This window comes from Scomber japonicus, chromosome 9 (genome assembly GCF_027409825.1).
Source record: "Scomber japonicus isolate fScoJap1 chromosome 9, fScoJap1.pri, whole genome shotgun sequence".
Classification (NCBI taxonomy): domain Eukaryota; kingdom Metazoa; phylum Chordata; class Actinopteri; order Scombriformes; family Scombridae; genus Scomber; species Scomber japonicus.
The window spans coordinates 34333484-34359127 of record NC_070586.1 but is presented as its reverse complement, the minus strand read 5'-3'; the positions used below and the strand labels follow the sequence as shown (position 1 = coordinate 34359127).

General features: G+C 39.3%; 1 protein-coding gene across 1 annotated transcript in view; it reads right to left on the bottom strand.

Annotated features, from left to right (window-relative positions):
- Positions 1-25644, bottom strand: part of nsmfb (NMDA receptor synaptonuclear signaling and neuronal migration factor b) — a 48722-nt gene that overhangs the window by 10245 nt on the left and 12833 nt on the right. The window contains exons 2-14 of the mRNA XM_053325388.1: positions 22729-22790; positions 20605-21366; positions 20214-20286; positions 18477-18482; positions 15525-15593; positions 9940-9992; positions 8508-8597; positions 7671-7798; positions 7454-7537; positions 4643-4676; positions 4223-4293; positions 1735-1814; positions 1174-1276 (exon numbers count right to left, since the gene is read on the bottom strand). Coding sequence (XP_053181363.1) covers positions 1174-1276; positions 1735-1814; positions 4223-4293; positions 4643-4676; positions 7454-7537; positions 7671-7798; positions 8508-8597; positions 9940-9992; positions 15525-15593; positions 18477-18482; positions 20214-20286; positions 20605-21366; positions 22729-22790 — 1615 coding nt within the window. The remainder of the gene's footprint in view (positions 1-1173; positions 1277-1734; positions 1815-4222; positions 4294-4642; positions 4677-7453; positions 7538-7670; positions 7799-8507; positions 8598-9939; positions 9993-15524; positions 15594-18476; positions 18483-20213; positions 20287-20604; positions 21367-22728; positions 22791-25644) is intronic.

Below are 25644 nucleotides of genomic sequence, written 5' to 3'. Positions count from 1 at the left end.
TCCCTCTAATTATAATTCTTGTTTTGTGCAGTAGAGCAATCCCACAGATAGTCTTTTAAATGATGGCTGTTATGGTAATTATAGTAATTTGCTTTTATGCTTATTACACTAAATCCCACATCTTAAAATACTATATGTGGCACCATAATGAGGTTTATCATCTTGATCGCCCTCACAGCTTTACACTGTGTTCAAGCACTGTGTTTAGGTCACTATCCATATTTAAACTTTCTCTATAAAGACGTCAGGAGAAGCTCTACATGAGTTTTTTTTTTACCATCAAAGTGCAAACAAAGCACTTACAGTACAGTGGTTGTAAATGCGGTTGCATGAGAAAGTATGAATAATTGAGTGTGTGGGCATGTTGGTGTGCATATGCTACGTGTGAGTGAGTTAGTGTGCATATACAGTAGAGGAGTGTGTATCAGTCTCTGCGGGGGAGGAAGGGTTGTGGCAGGGGGTACGAGTATGTGAGTAAATGTGTGAGTGTGTAATTGTAGCAAGGGTTAGCGGGTGTGTGTGTGTGTGTGACGTTACTTAATTGAGTGGGTGTCAAAGGAGTCTATATTGCTGTCATTTCGAAGAGGTGTGTGTGTGTGTGTGTGTGTGTGTGTGTGTTCTTCATTGTCCTCCCCTGTGCCTGTGCCTGTGTGTGGCAGGCTGACAGCAGGATCAGACATGGAGCCAGGCAGCAGCAGGTGCTGATAAGGTCATCATTCATACTCTCGCCTCATATATTAAAAAAAAAAGAAAAAAAAATCACTTTCACATGCATTCTTCTTTTATTTCTTCCGCATGCACAAAAATTGCTCCCTCTTTCATTATTTTACCATGCATATGCAAGAAGTGCTCTTAAGTTCACCTCATTAGATGCTGCAATTCTCTGCGATATCAAGAGACAAAGCCAACACATGATTTATCTGCACAGCACTATGGATACCATATGGCTCTGAGTGTGTATGTATGTGTGTGTGTGTGTGTGTGTGTGTGCGTGTGTGTGTGTGTGTGTGTGTGTGTGTGTGTGAGAGTGTGTTTGCATATTGGTAATTATGAGTAAGCATGCTGCATATGCATGTAGACACTTAAAGTAAACTTCTGACTAGTGGAGTGTGGGAGTCTCGTTTGTTCTCGAGGCTTGTTGTCAGGATTGAAAAAAAAAAAAAGACAACTTACCTTTTCTCCATTGGCGCTCCCCAGCACATAACATCCCATGATATGGATGAGGTTAGGCTCTGGGTTAAGCTTGCTCATCAACCTGCTGAGCCGCCGCCAAAACCTGAACACGCAGAGGAGAGGTTAATAAAAAAAAAAAAAGTCAAAGACAGCTGAGATGAGAGCAGCAGAAGAGATGAGAAAAGTGAATTTGTAAGAGGTTAAAGGTCAAAATGGGGATGGGGGTTTGATAAGAGTAGGAATAACAATATGATAAAAATATATTCTCAACACAAGCTAGAGGCACTCTGTGGTTGGAGATATAAACAGCATGCTTCAATGTAATTCACTGATTTATGTATAAAGGGTATAGGGAGAAGCTGAATTTGTGATCCATCCCTGCAGATTTCAAATGGAGCACTACTGACAGGCTGAAGTACCCTTGGGGCAAATTTTAGGACTAAAACAACATTTCTCTGTGCCAAAATGATGCAATTTTAAAAGCATGACGCATGTTGTCATAAACATTTGAGTTGTGTGAATGGAAATTTGTCCCCACAGATTTGTGGTTACAAGTCTTACTGGATCATGTCATCTTCCTTCTCCACTTTGGCAAAGGTAGCGACTTTATTCTTCAGCAGGTACAGATGTCCTGGTCCTCCCTGGGGAAAGGTGTTATTTTTATTAGAGAGATTCTTCTGAATGATAACGTCAGCTTCATATTTCTCTACATGCAGCAGTATGTAACTGTGTGTTATCCTCACACTCTCTCTTCACCATATGTCCAATATAAAGACTTATATATGATACAGAAAGACTAAAGACCAAACTTCAGCATTGGAAAGCAGTAAAACGCAACCAAAAACTGTTACAGAACCTAAAATAAAACACCAGTCACTCTTTTAAAATCTCAATGATGTAATAAAGTAAATATTGAACTATTCAGTCAGGAACATATTTTATCATAAATGAAACCATTTATTGCGACAAATGGAAATACTGTTTTCTTAGTGCTCTTAACTAAAACAGGGAGCGCAATGCAAAACCCTCAATGCAGAGTTGGCCTAAAGCAAAACATGAATTCCAGATTGACCCATGAGCCATGATGGGACCCTGAACCAGAAAGGTGGAGGCTGGGGTGATGGAGGCAAAGCTTTGCCAGCAGCAGTGTGAGCGACTGCAAGGATCAGTGTAGGAGGGAGTTATATTTAAATGGACTGCATGGTTGTTAGAATGGCTGTGATTGGTGTGTGACTAATAAGGTATGCTGATTCAATCAGTGGCTGTCAGCTGATTACAGCTGGGGCGTATGACTTCCCTGTCCTGCATGAACTAACACGCTTTTTCATGTTGTAAAAAAAAAAAGAAAAAAGGAATAATGCTTGTTTTTTCAATATTTCATTTTTTTCCTGGCCTTTCACTGACATTTCCCATCGTCACAGCTCAACGGATGTGCAGAGACCATAGACGAGCTGAGGTGTGGCGGTCACATTATGACTGTGATGTTGAATTTGATGGATTTGGAGCCGTATTAGTAAAAGTTCATGGGGGTTGTAGTTTTTTTTTGTAGGCTACTCACAAATTATTATTTTTTTTACCTTTGAAAAAATCAAAGTGCATGCCAATTGATCAATGTATTCATCTCATCTTTTTTCATAAAGACAGATGAAAGAAACAGTGAATGAGTGACGTGATGTGGCTGTGGTGTGATGATCCTGATGTGGGTGCGTTATGAATATTCCACCTACACTGCGGTTATGTGGGAGCTATTGGATAGGCTCTGTAATATGAGACTGATATCATATGTGAAATATCATCGACTTACTGTTGAGTAGTCACAACAGAACATGATGCGCAATAATGAAGATACATGTGGATAGAGAATAATAGGAATATTATGAAATGCTATAGTCTCTTCTTGGCTCTTCTACATGACAATATTAACTATGTTAATTTTACTATAAAATACCAAACAATGCCAGATATTATATTATGATATATGAGATTAGTAATATTATAGGAATATTACACAGGGCAAGACATTATAAGGTGTATGTTATGTACAGTATAAGGAATATCTGATATAAGGTATATTTTATATGGATATATATGGTATATTATTAGGTATTAGGTAAGGTATATTATTATTGTTATTATTATTATTACTATCATTATTAGTAGTAGTGTTTACAATAATAATAATAATAATAATATTAATAATTATAATAGTAGTAGTATTTTAGGTATTATTATTATTATGAGCAAGGAATTGTAATTGGTTCAATTATACTTCAAATATAAGACATCAGGAATATTACACAGAGCAAAAAAGTATAAGTTATATATTATATATAAGGCAAGGTATATTAATAGGTATAGTATATTATTATTAGTAGCAGTTGTTGTATTATTAGAACTATTATTATTAGTATTATTATTATAGTTTATATTATTATGAGCAAGGAATTGTAATTGGTTCAATAATACTTAAAAAAACATAATAGTAACTTCTAGATGACAATATGAAATATTTCCAGTACTTATTATTATTATTATGACACTGAGACGTCATAGTGGACACATTTCCTTATTCTCAGTGTGTTTGCCATCAAATTTTTTGTCTGCAGCTGCATCTAATATGATTTTGTCTGGAGGCTGATGGATTCCAGTGTGAATTTTCACAGATAAAAGTTCTGATAAATTGAGAAGAGGCTCATGACATGAGCAGCTGATGGCTGGTCGAGGGACAACCCACGCAGCTCATTATTTTTAATTAGATCCACCCTTTCAGTACCAGCCCATGCTGCTGTGAGAGCAGAAGCCAATTTTCTGTGTTTGACCTGTCGTAGTTTAATTAAAGTTGGAGGTAGAAATTGTAATTTTTGGATGTAGGCTGCCAATAATAAAATATTAATTTAAAATATCATACAAAGCTTTAAATATGGTATATATTTAAATAAATAACCAGATGTCTGTAATCCATTTCTAGTAGTTACCTTCTCTTAGTGTAACCCAATCCTAATTTGAAGGAAAAGCCAACCCAATAATGTCAATGTCTTCTGCCACTCACCTGGCAGAAAATGAGCATGTTCCAGATTTTGCAGCCTTTTCTGTAGGCAGTCAGCTTCTTCTCTATCTCCTCTGGGTGAGAGACAATCAAGGGACAGAGACAGAGAGACAGAGAGAGAGAGAGAGAGAGAGAGAGAGAGAGAGAGAGATGTTACTTTTCCCACCATAATGGTGAGACACATAAATTGGCTATCCCTCGAGATGGAGACACACACACACACACACACACGCACACACACACACACACACACACACACACACACAGACACACACAGACACACACGAGCAGAAAAACAATGAGTCATCTCTGTGCTCCAGCGAGCTGCAACTTATCCCTCCCTCATCTTTTTCACATTTACACCAAGAGAGTAATTTTCACTTGAGAGCTACCGTTTAAAAACATAAAGCACGTCACACTCACCAAGGATGTCATCAAACGTGGCATGTTCATGGTCCTTTAAATGGAAAATGAAGGCAGAATTAATATTTCATTAAACCCCATTGAGCAAAAATGTATTTAAAAAGGAAGAACCCACTGATTGTCTTTGCAGAACAATAATTCATTTGCAGCCATTAATGGAAAGAGATTACATTTAGTCTTTATTCAAAGAATGATGATTCTAAACTTTCACAATTACAGCCAATTAGACTTTTGAAGAATGACAACATTATATTTCTATTTGCTAGAACAGAGGTTTCCTACTTTGTTGTTGGGAACTCTCCAAGGAGATGATTAGGGGAAATATATCTACACTAGTGTATGTATTTCTTCAGTTGGTCCTCTAATCGTTGCTGTTATACTTGTGAATTACTGAATGCTTTTACATGTTCAGGATTTTCACAATTATTCTGATAAATAAGGAGAAACCCTAACCCTCTTTGATCAATCAATCAATATATTCAATCACAGGACAGGTCATAGTGTAGGTAGACATGTCTTTGCTTTGGGGTGATCACAAGACAACAAGAGGGACTCCAGCAGCTGTATGAGACTGTGTTTGCCAATTAGCTTTAAATACAGGGTACAGCTTATGTAATTAGATTTACAGGTATTTAGTCATAAACCAATGTACTGGAAGAAACTAAAAGGATAAAATGGTTATTACAATTCATTCAGATGGGAACATGAATGTCTGTACCAAATTCTATGGCAAACCATTGATGTGAGCCTCATGGTTTCACTAAGGGAAAATTCAGGGGATCACCGAAGCCATTAGGATTCATTTTCCAAGATTCATTAATGCCTGTAGAGTAGTTGTAGATGTTGAGATATTTCACGGGACATGTAAGAACTTTGATTAGATGAAAAGTCAGAGGAACACTAAAGTCAGCAAGATTCATCCTCTGGGTACCATGAATATCTGAACCAATATTTCATGACAATCTATCTGATAGTTGTTGAGATGTTTCAGTGTGGACCAAAACGGTGGACAGAATGACCAACAGACCAATCAAAAGACCAACAGACCTAACATTTCTATCTTTAAGGTGGCTAGAAAGGTTGGGAACCACACTGCCCTAGAATGACGATTCATTTATATTGTTCTGTTCATCTAGTTGGATTCACACATATGAGCTTGTCTTAATCTACAAAGAATTAGGAGATTCATTCACTCACTTGTGTCCCAAAAACAAGTGATTGGATTTTTTGGCAATGCTTGAAAGAATATTGATTGTCACTACAACCTTCTAGTGTTTTGTTCTCCTTCCTGGAAGAGAAAAATAACAGCTGGTACGCAGGAAATGATTGACTTTATACTTTCATCTGAAGAGACAAAGAACAGGATGCCACTTAACAGAACCTCAAAGCAAGACTTCATTGAATCTGGTTTCAAGTAGGTCACAGTAAGACTCTGTTACACCTGACTGAATGAATCCACCACTTACTGGCCTTAGCTTCTGATTGTCTGACTGGATAATATGATGGCTGTTCTTTAACTTTAGTTCTGAGCTTTTCTGTCAGTTGTCATAGTTTTAACATTGGTCCAATACAACTATTGGGCAGAGGTCCCAATTAAGTCTCATGGTGAGAAGCTTTATCAATGTACAGTACTCTATTAGTGCAAGACTAGTGTCCTCAATCTACAACTACCCCCTTTGAGTCATATTTAATTTAAGATGAAAGGGTGTGGCTACATCATTTTTTGGGGTGAAACAATTCATCCCCACTTTATCCTAACTGTACTTCACCTACATAATCAGTAGGGCTGAGGTATACGCTGGCAAATAAAAGTTGACAGACGGGTTGGAGCTGCTGTGGCAGTGGGGCAATCACATGTTGCATTAAATTGAAGAACACTTGCGTTGATTGGCTGTGAGCAAGTTCATGCAAATAGTCATATTTTCTAGCTCTGGGTCCAGAAAGGAATGATTGCAGGTATCATTTGACGGGCTATTTTAGGTTCTAAATATGACACTGATGGTCATTGGTTTAGTTTGTCAGTATGGGTAATCATCAGGAGGCCAATAGCCACAAAGTCTTAGCAGTTGCATAAAAAGACTAAAAAATATGCACACTTTTGCCATTTCCATCTACATGGACATGACAATATTTTGATCATAAAAGTTGTTTAGGTTTGGCTGTCTGAAGTGCAACACTAAAATGCATCATACAAAAGAGTATAATAGCTGTCAATCTGCAATGAAGCATGTTAAGATGCTGCCATTGTGTGATCATATACAGAAAGTATTGGGCTTTGATGCATGCAATACGCCATCTGTGTTGGTCCAGATTGAAATATCCTTCCAGATGTTAGATGGATTTAGTGAAGGCATTCATGTCCCACAGAGGAGGAATCCTGACCGTGGTTATTCCCATACTTTTTCTAGCGCCACCAATGGATTGAAATTTCCACTGGTTCAACACAGTTCAGAACACCTATAAAACAAATGTCATTTATGGTTTGTTTTATAGGCTGACAGTGACAAAGTGTAGCTTACACTGATGAAAGTTCAGTCAGGTATGCCATTATAAAGCTAAACCTGGCAGGCTGAGGTGTCTTAAAGCGGCCACAGGGCGAGGATAAACAGTTTGATTTATATGACTTGGCATTTTCTCTGGCACTACCATGGCTGGTATAATACTTCATGGTAGAGATATCTCAATGTTTTATCTTAATTTTCATCCACCTAACACTATTGCTTTTTGTTTTATTACATAAATAAATACAGCACACAATGTCTTCAATCTAAATGTGGTGGTATTGTAAAGCTGTGGATGGCTACTACTCACATAGAGAATAGGGATGATGGAGGGGTCGTCCCTACGAATGATGTTGGGAACATATTCAGCCTTCGGGACCTTGGAGGATATCAGCTGTAGAAAATTGGAAAACATGCACAGAAGCCTCAATGCCATTGGCCGCCTAGATATGAAGAAATTGCCTGAGATAGGCCGATTGTTCAACTTCAAAGTCAATTTTAAAGTTGATTGTTGCTAGGATCCTCACCATGATTTTAGGAGGGATAAAATCGTCCCCTTCACAGGCCGCTCTCTCCGCCTCCCTCTCCTCCTCCCTGTCGGCATCCTCATCCGGCCCTTCATCTAGTGTCCCTGAGGAGGTCTGAAGCTCGCCACCTGGCTCACACAAACACGCGCGCACATAAACAAGAACAAAGGGGGCGAGATGAAAGGATAACACACAAACGGGATTAGAGAGGAGGGTGCACCATTTAAAAAAGTGTTGCACCTGTTATTTTTATTTTTCCAGCACAGAGGGGAGGAACCGAGGAGTTAAAATCAGACAGCAGACGACATAATAACGCTCTCTCCTTATGCACCCCGGTCAGATACAGACAGATATGACACAAAGCAACAGGCAGATGGGCAACAGGTTGGAGAGATGAGAACGGATGTGTGGATGGATGGCAACAGCCAGGTAAACAGAGAGTACGCACACACAGCGTAGATACAGGCAAACACACACTGAGACTGATGAACTGGAGACACAAAGACAGCCGGAAACTGTGTATGTATCTCTCTGAGTGAAAGTGTGTGTGTGTTTTGTTTTGTCTGTGTCTGCAGGCACACTCATGCATAACGCGTCTGTGTGCTTTCATGTGTGTGCACAGCATGTAGTCAATATTCTCCTACATACAAAACAGTATGCATGTGTGTGCTTCTGTGTGCATTATTTTCAAGCATGAGATGCTGTGCTTTGTGTGTGTGAGCATGTGTAAATGTGCTTTGTTGAGAATCACGCGTGTGTTCTTAAAGTCTGTTTTTGTGTGTGTGTGTGTGTGTGTGCGTGTTGTGCGAGTGATTGAGAGAGAGCGCATTGACTCACTGTCTCTGGAGTCATGCAGTGAGTCAGGCTTGACAGGGGTGGGGTCACTCCACGAGCGGCTGAAACTCTTGGCACGGCGGTCGGCGAAGGCTGATGGATTTAGGGGGGAGGAAGAGAGTCACTCACACACACACATACATACGTACACACTCTCCAAAAGGATAATCAAGCCCAGAAATCAACGGTTGTGTTTTGCTGATGGGTGTACTCTGCGTGCTTGTGAAGAACATAGAACATAATTATTTATAAGTGATTCAAGTGTCCCCGTTAGATAACTGGTTTCAGTGTTTCATAATAACATGGGGATAGCTTGCTATTCAATTATGTTGTTTACTGATTTTCATTTAAAAAATGTAGTAGGCTGAAATTATGATGCTGTGTTATCATTTTTCATTATTATGCTGTCCAAATGAAAGATTCCAAGCAATGTTTAGCGTCTCATCTTACAGTGATGTAGAAATGTACCAGTGCATTTTGGTACATCATGACATCACCATTGGGCATGGTTACAAGTGCAAGAGAGCATACATATATTAAATGTGTCAGGTGACATATTGAAATTGCTTGTTTTGTCCAGCCAACAGTAAAAAACATAGTTTGTTTTTAATTAACTGTCACATAAGACAAAGAAAAGCCAAAATCTTTATCTTGATACTGAGGTATTATTATTTCCATTCATATCACCCAGCACTACATTATTGTTCACTTTGGTGTCTATGGTTGTCTCACAAGTCACACTAATATGCAGAATTATCATGTGACTATATTTCAAATTATACTGATGGCATCTGTAGAAAACAGACAATACAATGAAAACTGCTAGAAATTGCTGCCAATCCCTCTCAGTCAAAGTCAAAGGTGGTTCCATTGACTGTAACTTGTTAGGCTGATTGTATGAAGGATTTGTAGGATTTTGAATGATGAATCAGCCACAATAAGCACATTTTCTTGAGGAATCTTTACCTAGATTTCTGAACTTCTGAACCCAAATGAGACAAAACACTTTATTTTGAATAGGAGAGTCAATTAAACTTTGTGACTGAGTAGAATACTGCACAAATGTCAAAATCAAATCAGAAATACAGTATATAAAATAGATACAGATGCCTTTTAACTTTCCACTATAAAATCAATATGATAAAAATATATAAAGCAAATGAGTTCACAGTTACAGACACACTAGCACTCTTCAGTCTAAACACTTAAATGTAGACTGACCCAACTGTCCATCAACAATGATTTTAAGGAATGCCGGTTTCACAAACACACTGTAATACAATATCCCAGCAAACATGCACAGTCCTGACGCTTCATGCATAAAGCACAATAATTGATAAATCTCAAGTTCAAATGGTTATGATGGTACACACTGTAGCGCATGAATGCATGGAAACGTACTGACATCAGCACATAGATACACTGAAACACTTACTCTGGACCTTCATCCTGCGGCTGCCCACCATCCTAAGGTGTTTGCGGAAATTTCTAGCATTTTAGCAAAGAGAAAGAGACAGTAATGTCAAGAATGAGGCGCAGAGTCAGCGAATAAAAGAACATATCAAACGTACAGACACAGATGAATAATAAACACAGACAAGAAACCATTCTGAATCCTAACCGGAGCTGTCAGCCAGTGAGTGCACTACTTCATCTTTTAGGAGTTTTGTACCCAATGCGTGACAAGAATATTAGTAACAATATCACAATATCTGTGAGTCTCCGGGAGAAGCGTTGTCTACTGCACATGCTAATGTGTTAGCATACATTATGTCAAAGAGTAACTCATGCCCCAGTTTGTGCCTCTCATGTATAAATATTAAGCATCAATCTTCTAAAAAAAAATACTCTGCAATATCCAAAAACGCCTGGCTGATATTTAATCTCCTGGACAATATTAAAGGTTTTCACCCTTTACCAAAACAAATATGCAAGCACGAACTGTCCTTACTTCATTTGTATAATGTGACAAAAATGAAAGCTATTATATTGGTCTACATGAATTTATTATATTATATTATACAGACACCCCAACCTGCAAAAATTCTTATAAAAATTGAGTATTTTTGAGAGAATCAGATGCTTAGCTCTGTAAATGTTCTTATATACTACATAATGCACAAACTGGAGCTAACGTAATGCTAAGTTAGCTTTGTGAATGAACTGTTGCTACACTGACTGGTGAACCCATTGTCTCATTAGCGACCAAGCTAATGAACTCACTAACGGACTTTTTAGCAGGCTGAGTGAGCGTGACCAAGAAGCCGCTAGCTCTCCCAGTAAGTATTCTCTATGTCACCAAGCTTCTAGCATGTTCTATTTCACAAGGATAGGTGGTTGAACTTTGCTTCGCAACATTCTGGACAACTGAAAAATATGTGTGATACTGAGGTGGTTTTGGTACTATTCCTTTTATTATACATCAGGCCAAACTCTCTGTAGCGTAGTGTAAAATGTAGTGCTATAAATGCCATTGAAGTGCTTTCTAGTGCTTTAAAACCATTGTTGTGCTTTAACTGATGAGTGCTTCAAGTTACTCAGATGTATCATTTCTTTATAAACCCTGTCACGAGACTAAGACAAGAGAGACATTTAGACTAATTTAAAAGGCTAAACTATTAAATACACACTCTACAATGAATATTTAAAATCTCAGGCTGAATTCTTTCCTTTAGTTGACACTCCTCCCTTTCTGCTCAGCTCAGTGCTTGCATGGCATTACTCCCGCACAGATTTATGCCCCTGATCACAAACAAGTGGCTGGGTTTTTTTTTTCTTTTTTTCATAAACGCAGCTGCATGATTCATGATTCTTTCTGCTGGAGAACAGGCTTGGGACGAAGAGAGAACAAGAGAAACAGGGTGAAATAAGGGGAAACAGAATGGAGAAACTGCCTTAAGTGGCACCAAATGGAACAATGTGCGTCCTAAAATGCAGCTTTTTATTATTCATCAAGGCTTGTCTGAATGTGAGGGCTCAGTGTAGAGCAAGAATATCTTGCATTCGCTTCCATTTTTTTTTATCATTCCTGCCTGATTCTGTTTCTATCTCATACCAGAAAGCCTCAGATCAAGCATTTCAAAAATGACTGGTGGTAAAATGAATGGCTGATTAAAGGGCACTCCACTGATTTTACACATCAAGATTAGTTTACTTGTAATGAGAGCACTAATTAGTGTGACTCTGGAAGAAGCTTTCTAAAGTCAGAGAAGATAATCCGAGTAATGTCACCAGAGGTTATCTCAGTTTTGGCGTAGAGTACACATTTCTAATGGAAACTGGCAGCGTGTTTGAAAGACACAGGGGTTTAGCAGGCGGGGTGTAACAAAGAGACACTATTGAGTTGTATTATGGAATATAGTATTAAGGCATTATGGAGATTAATTGACTCATATTAGGAACTAAACCTCAGCCTCTAGAGCTTCAGTTTGAACTGTTCTGTCCCCCAATTTTACTGAATTGTTGAAGTACACCTTCCATATATCTAATTAATTCAAGTCATTTTTTTAAATATTTTTGCACAATGTGTAAAATGTCTCCATCATGAAAATTATTATAATATTATTTCGGGCTGGGTATCATTACTCTATAGTTGTATTGTGTAGATTGAGATAAATTGATACCAAGTAGTATTGAAATGTCTCCCATCAAATGAAACCTTTACCTTACGATCGTCTGTGAAGTTAAAATGTGGAAAACTTGTACTGTATATGGAAAAACTGGGATCACTAGTAATATGATTAAACATATTTTTCTGCAACATTGCTTCTATTCACATGATGGGTATCACATGAAGTACTCAATTGATATCGGTACCACTTTAATTACTAAGGGTACTTGGATTGGTATTGGTACATTTTAAATGATACCAAGCCCTAATTTCATTGAGTTGAGTTATTACAATGTGGAAAAAAGGTAATTTTCAATCAAGGGCTAATGCTGGGTACATGAATGTTGTGATCTCCATGACGCTAGCTGACTTTGGCTAGCTCACATCTGCAAGAGGAGAAGACTTCACACATCTGCACGCTTGGTTTGTGTTTGTTAAAGAGCATCATATTGGGTTATGAGAGCTGGAGTCATAGTTGAAACAGAGTGTGGATTCTCCTTTGTTTAGCGCATCACTGCCACGTTAGCCATGTTGCTAGTATTAGCTAGCTAGCTCTGCTCAGGAAAAGAGATATAATTGTTTTGGCCATATTGCCCAACTCTACCTCCAATTGATTAGTCAATATCCATTATGATAATCCACAAACCATTTAAATAATTGATCAAATAAAAATAGAATATATTAATAATATTGGACCCAGTGTTCCACTCACATATCTGTCCAGTAGCTTTACTAGTGTGAAACTGTGACAATGTTCATAACAACTAATATGGCTGGTCCACAACCCTACAGTTCATTATTTTTAATAAGATCCACCTCTGTAGTCACTTATCACTGGCTTCACTACCTATCCTTAACAGTCAACACCACTGTCAAACTAGTGGCCTTAGCCTCATTATTTCTATGTATGCTGCTGGAATGGGAAGGCTAAATGAGCTTTTGTTGTGTTTTTATGTGCAATGACAATGAAAGTATCTATCTATCTATCTATCTATCTATCTATCTATCTATCTATCTATCTATCTATCTATCTATCTGTCTGTCTATCTATCGATCTGTCTATCAATCAATCAATAAGCCAACATCAACTTGGTATATTAGTGTAACCCTCCCACAATGATTTTCACTTTTAATTCCAAGTTATTTTGTATCCAGGTTGCTGTTTTAAGATATACCAAAGAACAATGTCAGTGTTGATGCAGAGCCTAAAATAGAGGGATGACTCACAGGAGAGGGGGACCCATCCGTCAGCCAGCGTCGTATTTATTTTACTGAGTGACAACAGCTTTTAAAATCACTCACACCGAGAGTCAAATTCATGGCAGTGTGTGTGCATGAATATGTGCGTGTGTCTGCAGATATGTCATCCAACCCTCGCAAAATCCGCCTGTGACCTTTTACAAAAAAAAACAAAAACGCCTTGCTTATTCAAACATTCATAATTGGATTTGTGAAACTAACTGAGATGTACCTTTCTATTAAAGCACTGCATTCTGAAAGTCTATGTGTGTGTAGAGTAGAATAATTTTCCTGTGCTAGAATTTGCAGCACGCACACACACACACACACACACACACAAACACACACACACACACACACACACACACACACACACACACACACACACAGGCTCAAACAACGAATGGCATGTTTCAACCTCCAGTGGATGTGAGGTCTATTGCCAAATATTGATCAATTATTTCACTGCGCCAGCTCCAGCCGCAGAGCAGTGAGCTACGGCTCTGTATTGATAGACCCCACTTTTACACTTCAGTGTTCAGTGAGGAACACTGATTAAACCTGCCACGCAGAGCCTCCAGGATTCACGACACACACATACACGCAAAGACGCACACACACACATACGCACAGACACTACAGGATACAGTTAAGAGGTTTATGATGGCCTCTAAACAGCTTTGTAAAAGCATGTTAAATGTTAACCAGTATACACCTCTAGCAGTAAATCAGCAGGGTGTACATGATGCTTTGATTGTAGTGTGACATCATTTCACTTACTTGTCATGACAGTTCAATTAAAAATATTGTCGAACGTGTCACATGATCAAGAAAATGATTAACAAGCTTGATTGAACATTTAAATGATACCCTTTAAATTCTCATCGTAGTCTTTAAAATATATTTTTATGTTCCTCTTGTCTCTTGTAGCTATGTGGAAAACTATGTGTCTGTTTAGAGCTGATAACTAGAATGATTATTACATTATTTTGACAGTTATCGTGTCAATTAATTTGAACTCAATCACTGTCTTTATCAGTGGATGGAGTTTGCTTGGATTGCCATGGAGATGGCTCAGTTGTCATCATGTGACTTCATAACTGAGCAATCTAATGATAAAGACTCTGAGATGTAGTTGAAAGCTTTGGGGGGGGGGGGGGGGGGGGACATGTAAGTGGACTTACTGCGAGTATTTTGCAAAGTAGATTAATGAATAGTGTGGATGTTGTTCGAATTCATTAGTTAAAGTCAGTAATTTCAGCTCCATAGGTATGTGGTAAAGGGTTATGGTGATTATTATTAGCTGTAGTAGTGTCATATTTAATTTAATTTGTAATCGTAGGTTTTGCTATCCCCTTGTGAGGTGAGTCACAATGTGCAGATCGGTTTAAAATGGTTACTCCACAAATGTTCACAACCTTATCTCCATGTACTGTACTGACATGCCTAACTTCATCATATCACAGCCTTTTACTGAGTCTCACAGGAAGGAATGATTCATTACCCCATAATTCTACATATAATAATGTAAGCACAGTCTAAGAAGCACTAAGAAAGACATGTGTGTACGTGCCAGTCAGAAAATAATATTTTCCATGGCCATGGTTCAGTATAATGTAAACATACTGTAATTTGCACAGTTTAAAGCCATTATTCACATAATGGCCAAGTCAACACATATAAATAAGGTGCATACATTTAAAAAGTCTGGGTTAATTACCTGTATTGTAGCACACAGGGTAAACAATATGTTATATCAACAGCACTCATTCCATCTGTCTCTTTTCAACAGAAACACTGTGTGCAGTCATAATTAACTCCAATCCCTTCTACCTGTTCACAGATTTCAAGTGATGTGAAATTACAGTCTCTGAAACTCTGTTATTACTTCTGTATGTGTTCCAAATGAAAAGCCTCCCGACAACAGAAGGGTTTATTAGCCACTAGAGAACTTTTTGTGTGAAACCTTTGTAATAAAAATTTACAGTAAACATCGAGATAAAGTTGAAAATCAGCCAAGTGGTCCATTACGAAAACAAGAGATTTTAAGATCTGATGGTGAGGCGTGTCAAGAAGGGTATTTTCTTTGCAGTGTCACAGGGAGACTGTCACAGGGTTTACGGGTTTAGCACCACCACAAAGGACAGGACAGGACAGCCAGGACACGGTACCTCTCCATCGCGGTAGCTGCCTCCTGCTCTCTTTTCCGCCTCTTTCTCTCAGCAATGCCCCGGAAAGCCCTGCCGGGACGTCAAAGTGTTAAGTGGTTTTGCGGGGGAAAATAAAATTTAACGTTTAGCTGCGCCTGACCTAACACCAAAGAATTTTTGTCTGAACCCAAACTGACCCAAGGGGGGGGGGGGGGGGAATAACCTTTGTAGAATGTATCTGATCTTTTATACTATACTAATAGTCTAATATGTTTGGATTTGACCAAGAGTTTTTGTAAACTGGGCATTAAACCTAGTTTAAGGGCTAAAGGGCTTAAGATTAGGACTTAAGCCCTTTGGGTCTAGTTGGGTTCGGGCATAAATATAAAGTTCTAGTCAGGGTGTGATGGGGCAACAATAAAGAAAGGGGTTCAAGGTGAGGGGTTTTAGATCTATAAGGGTTAGTGAAGGGTTTGGTTGGAGTTGCTGAGAGGTTAGAGTTAGCAGCACAGTGACGTTTTATCCACCAGAGGCAGAAGACGTTGTGAACATTCTCACACACACTGTATACACACACACACACGCACACACTAGGACCACAATGCAAAATAGGGGTCTACAAAAAGAGACACCTAGTGGTAAACCAAGAAACTGCACATCCTGCCTATCACTGTTAAGTATTAGCCAATCAATGCCTCATACTAATGACTGACCGTACTCTACTGTTTGAGTCTTTACTATGATTTTCATTTCATGTACCGGTCTTGATGTGTGTTATGAGTGTAACTTGGTCAGTGTGGGTGTGCCTCTCCCACAGGGGACAGTAATGGCTCTGACAGGATGTCACACATAATGAGAATCATCTGTGACAGTGTATGTCAGAAATGAAGTCATGTCCTGCAGTCTGCTTTTGACTGACAGACAGTTGATGAGCTGTGAGGCGACACAGTGGGCTGAAGTCTGTACAGTGCTTATTATCCAGCAGCCTTCACAACCCTGCCTGTTGTATTACTATTACATTTTTCTTCCCTTGTGAACTCGTCACTTTCTGTTCCCTCTCCTTGAAAAAAGATGAACATGTTGGAAGTGACTCTTCCTTCAGCCTGTCACTTCTTCCACCATCTGTCATCACGAGAGGCTCTGAAGCCCTTTTTCCTCTTTAGTGCCATAAACCAATCCTGCACATTCCAAAAAAAATATTACACTACAGAGTAGGCTGGCAAACCCTTTAGTAATAACCCTGTTCATTGCAATTATGCAGTATGTCTTAGATTTCAGATGGGAATTCTTTAGTTGCTTTAGTGATTTTAATATGTAATACTTCCAGCTAGATGCTGCATTCTTTTACATACAGAACCATGTAATAACTTTAAGTAGAGAGCCTGACAACAGGAAATTGTACATACATACTGATGTGATACGTTTACAACAGCTTAGGCTAAACAATTTCTATATTAATTGTGGCTCTTGAAGTAGAATGTGTCCACTAATCAGAAGATTGGCGGTTTGATTCCCCTAGGCAAGATTCTGAACCCCACACTGCTCCTGAAGGCTGTGCCATCGGTGTGCAGGTGTGTGTGTGTATGTGTGTGTGAATGATTAGATCTTCCTGGTGAGGCGGCCCCAGTCATCAATGTATGAATGTGTGTGTGAATGGAGGAATGTGGCTCGTAGTGTAAAAAGCACTTTGAGTGGTTGGAAGACTAGAAAGGCGCTCTATAAATACAGACCATTTACCATAACATAGATTTTCCTGCCCAGTAAAAATGTAAATTTCAAGTACAGACGTATTTGCTACACTATCAAAAATGATAAGTTGTCCAAAACAACACAAAAAAATCACAAAATGATCTTGCATGTACATAAAACGAATCAGATAAAATAATGTTGATGTTGAGATGTTCACATAGAATTTTTTCAGTTAACATGAGCCAATTTTCATAAAGAATAAGTAAGATATTGGGATATTATATGAAAAACATCATGACATTTAAAACTGGTGCTCTATCTATTAATACAGTTAAATGGCTGGTAGCGGTAGTCCAGCTATGGTTATAATTAGAAACTGTATTTTCTCTCATCACCCTTAACTAATGATGCTACTGTCTGTCTTGGTTTGAATACAGATCAAGCTGCAGAACTACCAAGTTACATGTTCATGAAAAAATGTGCAATCAGTGATGATGTTTACTGCATGTAGAGAGACAATGACAAATCTCTTCTTCCAGTTCCCAGTTTTTATCTTTCCATAAATGCAAATGTTACAGAGTTGTGCATCTCCTTTTTTTCCCTTTTTTTTAATACACCGTCTTTGGCTCAGTATAATAAGTGCAGACATAAGGCTGCAGAGAACTTGTTAACCTGATTAAATTGGCGAACTTTAGTTATAGCTCAGTAAATGTATATCACCTGGCTAAATGCTGACAGCCTCAAACTAACACTTTCACCTATTCCAACTTTTAAGGCAATAATAATAATGTAATTTACATTGGAGCTTTTGGGATTTGAAAGTTGCACTTATTCTAATTGCACTTTTGGTTTTAAACTGATTAAACATTCAGGCCTAGGTTACTCTAAATACTTTGCTGTGTGTGTCTAGTTTTATGTAATGAAACCCCTCTCTGTTATAAAGCTAGACACATGAATACTTATTGTTACATGTCCTCTGGTTATGACAATAAAAATGGCTTTGCTCTGACCAATATGATTTTCATGATGATTGCAGTCATTTCATTCCTGCTGTACAGTACCTTCCCTGCATTTCACTCAACTACTGACTGAATCTTTGACTTCAAACACCGGGTCCAGCAGACACTGAGGTTGAGGGGGTTAAGGACACAGCAGAATGAGTAGCACAAAGCCACATGAGGATTAAAAAAAAAAGGGTTCAAGACAACGTTACCTAACCCACAGAGTGAGAAAAAGAAAGAGCAACGAGAAAGAACAGCGGGGGTGGTTGAAAGAGTTACTCACGATATTCTACAGTCGTGGTTTGGAAAGCGGCCACAGCAGAAGAAGAAGGAGAAGAGATGAAGGAGAGGAGACAAAATAAGAGAAAAGTTAGCAACCAGCGATCGCCAAATACTCCACACACACACACACACACACAGATCAGAGACTGCTTCATGTTGCAGTTCTCACTATCAGGTTAGGACACAGTGAGTGAAAAAAACCCTCACCTTTAGAGGAATGCTTCTGCCTATCACCTTACAATATCAGTGAGAAATGCACAGTCTATCAAAGTCTAATACATCATCAATATATCTAGGGCATGCACATGGATATGAAAAGATGATGAAAAGAAGAAAGAGATTAACGACTGGCCATAGACAAATATCAATTCTACAGAAAATGTTGTAATCAATCACAGTGAAACATCCCCATAATATTTGGGGGTGAAAGACACTGACTGGCAAATCATTTAAATCCACTGTCAGGCCAATATATATCCGTCTGACCCTAATACACAGGCAGATGGAAACAGCTGGGAAAAAAGGGAGGAGAGACACTGACATATGGAGAGAGAAGGAGGAACGTGGGAGAGACAAGGGGAAAGATCACAATGGGTGAGCTTTGTCTGTTTTAAGGGTCATAATTATAGGATCTGGGTGACAGGTGATAATTAAGCAGTCAAGATGAGCAGAGGAGCCTGTGGGTGGGTGTGTGTGCATGCATGTGAACTGTCTAGACCAACACATATTCAGTACTTTCCAATCCTGCTTCATTCTAAGATTTTTTTTTGACTTACTGTAAGATGACTTACTGGTGTTATATTTTTTTAATCTTTATCTCAATTTTAATGTAAAGGTTCCTCAAAAATATGTCTTTGTCTTGTGTGTATAGTCATTCTTTAGTGTCCAGTACATGAATCAATATCAGCCAATTAGTGTTAGTTGTTTCAGTATCCTGTTGCATTAAGGAAGCTTTGTGATTTCATTTGAATTTGAAAAAAGGCAATCTGTATGGAAGCCTGCATATGCCAAAATAAAATCAAAAACCAACAATGAAATTACATCAATAAACATTTCTAATCAAACTTAAATGTTATAATATTATAATTTAAAAAGTATATAATTTATTTAAGTAATAATAATAATAATAATAATGATAATGATAATGATAAACTTTGTATTTAATTTAAAATATGTGATACAATGTGGTCAACAAAAGATTAGTGCATGAATGCCTTAACACTGCCATAATATTGGGAAAAAAAAGATTATAATAAGAAATGTGAGAAACTGATGTGCAACAACTTTGACAATAAAACAGAAAAGACACAAATGAAGTCCCAGGAATATTAAATTTCATTATTACTGAGGAAGTCTTATGCTTGAGTTATTATACATTTTCAAACACAAATTATGAATATAAAATTAAATTTCAAATTTGATTAAACCATTTGATTTTAATTATGGCATCTACTGACTTCTATACAGTCATACAATCATACAGGTTGAATAACAGAAGTGGACAACTATGGCTGGCCTTACTTCATTTGGAACAAGCTAGTACTGGCTTTCATATTTTTCGGTGAGACCAACGAGCGAGAAATGTGTGAATGCTCATTAAGACTTTGTAGTAGAAAGAAAATGTGAGCAGGAAGACTTGGAAGGAAAAGGCTGGGCCGTATCCTGCCAACACGGTGGTGGTTCAGTAAGACATAGATGACAGAGTGGGAGTGAAGGCGGATTTCCATGCCATACTCACGCCTGCATGGTGGTGGTGGCTGTCTGAAAGCTGAACATATTCTCTTTGGGGAACCAGCTATTAGGATTGTCCTCTGCTAAGACAAAAAAACAAAAGGCAAGGCGTGGTATCAGTGAGCAGAACATTCACACACGGGCTTTACAATTAGCGGAGGAGGCTCGTAAATGCATGTTGACAAGAGAGTGTAAAGTGAAATACTCAGTATAATATAAATAATCTCAGGGTGCAGTACATTTAAGACACTTCCCTTACTTGAAATGCTTTTATACAATAAGTTCAGCACAGAAAACCACATAGCTAATGGCATGACAGATGGACAATTCCTACAATTCCTTTCCATCTTCCATATCAATCTAAGCCCCCATCCAAGTTCCCATCAATCATTCTATACCCCTGTCATCAGTAGACGCTCTGTCCTCGCTGTACATCCTCTCCAGTTTCTTGCGGTGCTTCCCTCCATCCCGCGGTGAGGTATCAAGGTCCAGGGAGCGCTGGCTTTGACATGGAGCACGAATGCAGGCCACACAGTCTGGGGTGTAGTCGTCCCGCGACCCCCCTTTTCTCAGCCCCCAGTCCCGGATGTTGTTGGCGCTCCCTGAGCTCTGCAGTGGCTGCGATGATGATGCCGGGCCTCCGTGATGCTGGTGGGCATGGTGATGGTTGCTGCGGTTATGGCTGCTACGGTGATGGCTACCACGAGCGACTGCGGCGGAAGGTTGGCTGGTGCATGACGGGTTGTTGTCCGGAGCCTGGGATGGAGGCTGCTCCCTGGAGCCTTTCAGAACCTCCAGCTCCAGGCTCTCCTCACTGCCACGGCCCCCTAGGGTCATCCCTCCCTCCTGGGTGATGGTGTACACCCTGGCTGGCTTCACCGCCGTGCCCCCTTCTGGGACTCTGGCACCTGGTGGGTTCTCTGTGGAGAGGCTGCGCTCCGCAGAGAGTCGACGTTTGGAGGGTCCACAAGGTGCTTGAGCCTGTATGGCGTTAGTCTGAGGCTGGGATTGTAGGTGAACACTGGGGTTTGACTGGCTGGAAGGGTTAGGCTTAGTTATGGGCAAACAGCGGCTCTGTGGCGGCAGATTGTTGTTATGCAAGCGGCTGACGTCTGGAGAGTCGCAGTCCTGGCCGGGGAAAGTGTCAGACAATAGATGATCTGGAGATAGAGGCAAAGAAAAGGACAGAAGATGAAGAGGAGTAGCAAGAAAACTAAGTTATTGACAGATAAATCATGTTTGCAATTTATCCATCTTTTTTAAAAGGGTAGCAGATAAATGTGTAAAATGTAGATGTAAATGAAAAGAGACGTAGGAAGTTTGTTGTTTGTTGCTCTTTGGGATTTGCAATTTTGGCAGCAAGGTGGTAAACAATTGCGAGCCAGCTAGATTTTGGGAGGATAAGAAGGAGAAGCAAAGAGGTGGCTAAGGGACAGAAAAGAGCAGGGAGAAGAATGATGAAAGATTTGGAAATGGATAAACTGATACGCTACATGAAGGGCTTTGGCAGAAACAATAGCTCTGTGGTCCTGTGGGGTCATGGAGGATAGATGCTCCTTCTCACTGAGTAGGCTAGGCAGCTGCAATGCTGCAGGCTTGTAAATAAGTGTTAGCTCATGGGAGTAAGTGAGCTTTTTCAGGCAATTTGTGCTGTGGATAAACAAGTACAGGGCAGGACACATACTGTATATGATATATTTATATATATATATATATATATATATATATATATATAGATACAGGACAAGTTGTCAAGTGATACTGATGTAAACTGAGTAGAGCTAACTTTGTTCTCTGTTGGCACATATAGGCCATTAGTCAGGTGAGCTAATAGCTGGGAACATTCTAGCACTAGTCAGTCACAATAGTTCTACAAGCTAGGTGACTTGCTAACAGTTGGTTAGCAAGCTAGTAAGGTTAGTCGCTAAAGAATTACTAAATTTAGACAATTTATTGAAGATACACAATTGTACAAATGAGTTCAGTCTCATAACTGTCTGTAAACTCTAACCTTTTATGTGGAGCTGTTTATACTCCGAGATTAAGTGGACTGCTAAAGCATGCTAATGAATTACAGCTTTTGTTTTGGACATTCCGGCTCCTTGTTTCCTCAAAGGTCAGCACTATAAAGATGGTTTATATTGGCAGCGGTGCAAATTTGCATTCCAAATCTCATCAAACTTGAAAGTGCTGTGAAAATAAAATTTACTTTATATCTGTTTAGTGCAGTGACTGATTCCATTTAATTCAATTTATTTATTTCACTAACATTATTTCTTCTTTTAAATGCTGGCACAGTTCATATTTACTGTTAAAGATGATGAAGTCACAATTTCAGTGACAAGGGCGTTTTGCTCATTTGCTCATTCAGTGTACAATTAGAATTTTTTTTTTTGTCCAGTTGTGAGGTCAGCCTGTTTTTTAGATACCATGCCACCTCTTGGCTTTGCTTTTCCTTGCTATTGTTCATTATTGGTCAGTAGATAATTACTTTCTTTCCAGAGTGTGCCTGTGTCACCTACCTGCTCCGTTACGGTTCTCTGGATTGGTATTGGACAGGTATTCTCCGAATGCTCTGGCTGCTCTGTGGAGATACAACAGATATAGCAGTTAACCCTGAGAACAACTGCAGTACAACACAAAGAAGTGACTCTGAGTCAAGGTTTCTGCCTGAGCTTTTTATCTGTATGGGTGACATGCTACCAGTCAAGTAGATTCCACCACCACAGCAGTCTGAAAGAGGCTATTTTATTGCTAGTGTCCTGAATCCATACTCTGTAACAGCCTTCGTTCTGGAGGTTAACAGCCTTTATAGTGACTGGCGGACTGGGGAACAGCTTGGAAGCTACAGCTTGTCTCCGCTGCGTGGCTGATAGGCCCCATAGGGGACTGTGACATTGCATGTGGCAGCCAGAAAGCCAGGAAATAGATGTAGGCACATACACGTTATGAAAGCATGTATATTGGTAGGAACAGTGGAGAACTGGCACAGTGTGCAGAATATCCATGCAGCAGACTGTCACTAAATCATAATATCCTCTTTTACATGTAATTCTTCTCTGACTGCTATGGTCAGGGTTTAAGACCGGTATCTACTACATTTCTGAAACAAAAATGACCTTTTTGGACTGAAACAGAAGATATTTAATGGATTTCATGTCCAAAGCCCCACACATAACTATGATTGCTATAATATTCGACACCGGTAGAAACAAAATGCCATGTGCGGTCTTCTGCACTGCTACATGACCACATTTGTATCAGTACAATGCTAAAGCCAACTCTGAGTATTGCACAAAAAAGGCCCCAGCAGCTGAATGTACCAACTCTGAAAGGGGTAACGGCCTTGAATAACTGTGATTAGCTCATTAAGTAGCATTCAAACTCTGTGTTTCAGAAGCCAAACGGCCTTCAGACCTCACTCTTATTACAAAACATCTATTTTGGCACATAATGGGGCCAATCACCACTATTGTAACCTTTACACTGTATCACACATGTAGCTCTATCTCCACACTGGTAGTTAACAACGGTTGGGGGTTTTCGACTTGGTTCAAGAATATGGTTATATAACATATCTCATGCTAAATAAATTAATCAGTAGGTAAATATATTGATGGTGATTGATTGATAGTTTGATTTTTGTAGTTGTTGAAAAATCAGTGTTCATCATGAGGTGTGTTTTGATTGGTGCACAGTGCCTGTGTGGGAAGGCTCTTGGCCACATAGGCAGTTAACCAGCTGAGGGGCTTATGTCTCATGTCAGGGCCAATTCATGCTTTGTTGCCCATTGACCCTGTGCAACCTGCCCTCGAGTAATTGACAATGGAGTGGTACGTCAAGAGGCTGCGACATGTAGCCCAACAAATTAGCAAAGCAATGAGAATGATCTAATCAGTGCAACCGCATATTATCATGTTTGTCTCTCATTGTGGCTCTTAACACTGTGTTATTTTGTAAAACTGGTCACATAGTTGCTAAAATGTAGCCCTAAGGTGGTCTCAAGCAGCACATGTCAACGTGATACATTCCCACTTCCAGTGTAGACATAAAGTTAAAGGACAAGCACATCATTTTTGATGATACACATGAGGTCAATAAAGGGCAATGACATGCTCCAATGACCAAAAATGGTTTTATCCTCCTTGGAAAAATGGAACAATTACTCAGAATAGCTGCAGTATCACTCTAGTTCTAATGCTGAAAACACACCAGAGAGTGACAAAACTTGACATGAAATATATAGTACCGATGTGAACCAAAAAACACAGTTGACAAATTGTCAATATATCTGATAGGCTGTGTTCTCTGAAGTGAGACAGGTTGCCAATGAGATGTCATCCCTTGAAACTATAATTATTGTGCAGGAAATGGATTCTTATATATAGTCTAGATCCATGATGAGAGATTAATTGTGCCCTGGTGTACTTGAGGAGGAAACAGCACTGCTCTGTCGATCATCTGTGGCTGCATCCCATCTTCTAGACCTGGGAGCAGCATGGGGAATATCACCGGCTGGTGCAGGGGCTGAAGCTGGACAATGACCGTTTCTAGCAGTGCTTCAGGCTCAACATCACTCAGTTTAATGATCTGTTGGCAATCGTGGACTCGCATATCAACAGGCAGGACAGCCAGCTAGAGGCGAATCATTTCACCTGCTGAACTGCCAGCAATTTGTGTCCGGTGAGTGACTGTAAATGTGGTTTGGAAATAAATGACTTGTTTAGTAGAATTCTTCTTTTTTTCTGCATTTCTGCAATTGTACAATGTGTTGTCATATGGTATGAGGTGTGAAGAAATAGTCATAATCGGTTATCTTCCATTTTTAATGTGGTTCAGGCAGGAAGGAATTATTGGAAACATAGGTCAACACATCAATTAGACTATTTCCAACTTTTAGTTTAGCTGCATTTCGCCACAGGTTTTCCATTGAGATTGCATGGTAGCTTGAAGGGGGACGCGTTTCGCCGCTCTTTGGTGTGGTCATGGTGTGGTAATTTCAGTTTGACTTGAATTTATCCTTGAATAAAGTAGCTGAAATAGACTCTTCATTGTTCAGCAACTGGCACAAGATGCAGTAAGTAAAATCAGCAGCTGTACTACGATGTGAAATAGTTTTATACTCAGATACACATTCCTCCAGCTGAAACACCCACATACTTAAGATACACATCATCTGAAAGATATAGGCCACACATACAGAGAGAGAGAGAGAGAGAGAGATAGATAGATAGATAGAGAGAGAGAGAGAGAGAGAGAGAGAGAGAGAGAGAGAGAGAGAGAGAGAGAGAGAGAGAGACATAGAGAAACTAAAGCCTGTAATCACTCTCTTCCCACTCACTCCGACCTGGCATTCCTGCCATCTACACACACAGATACACAGACAGACTCCCACATCCTCACTCAGAGACTGCGTGTGGAGCAGCATGCAGAAAGAA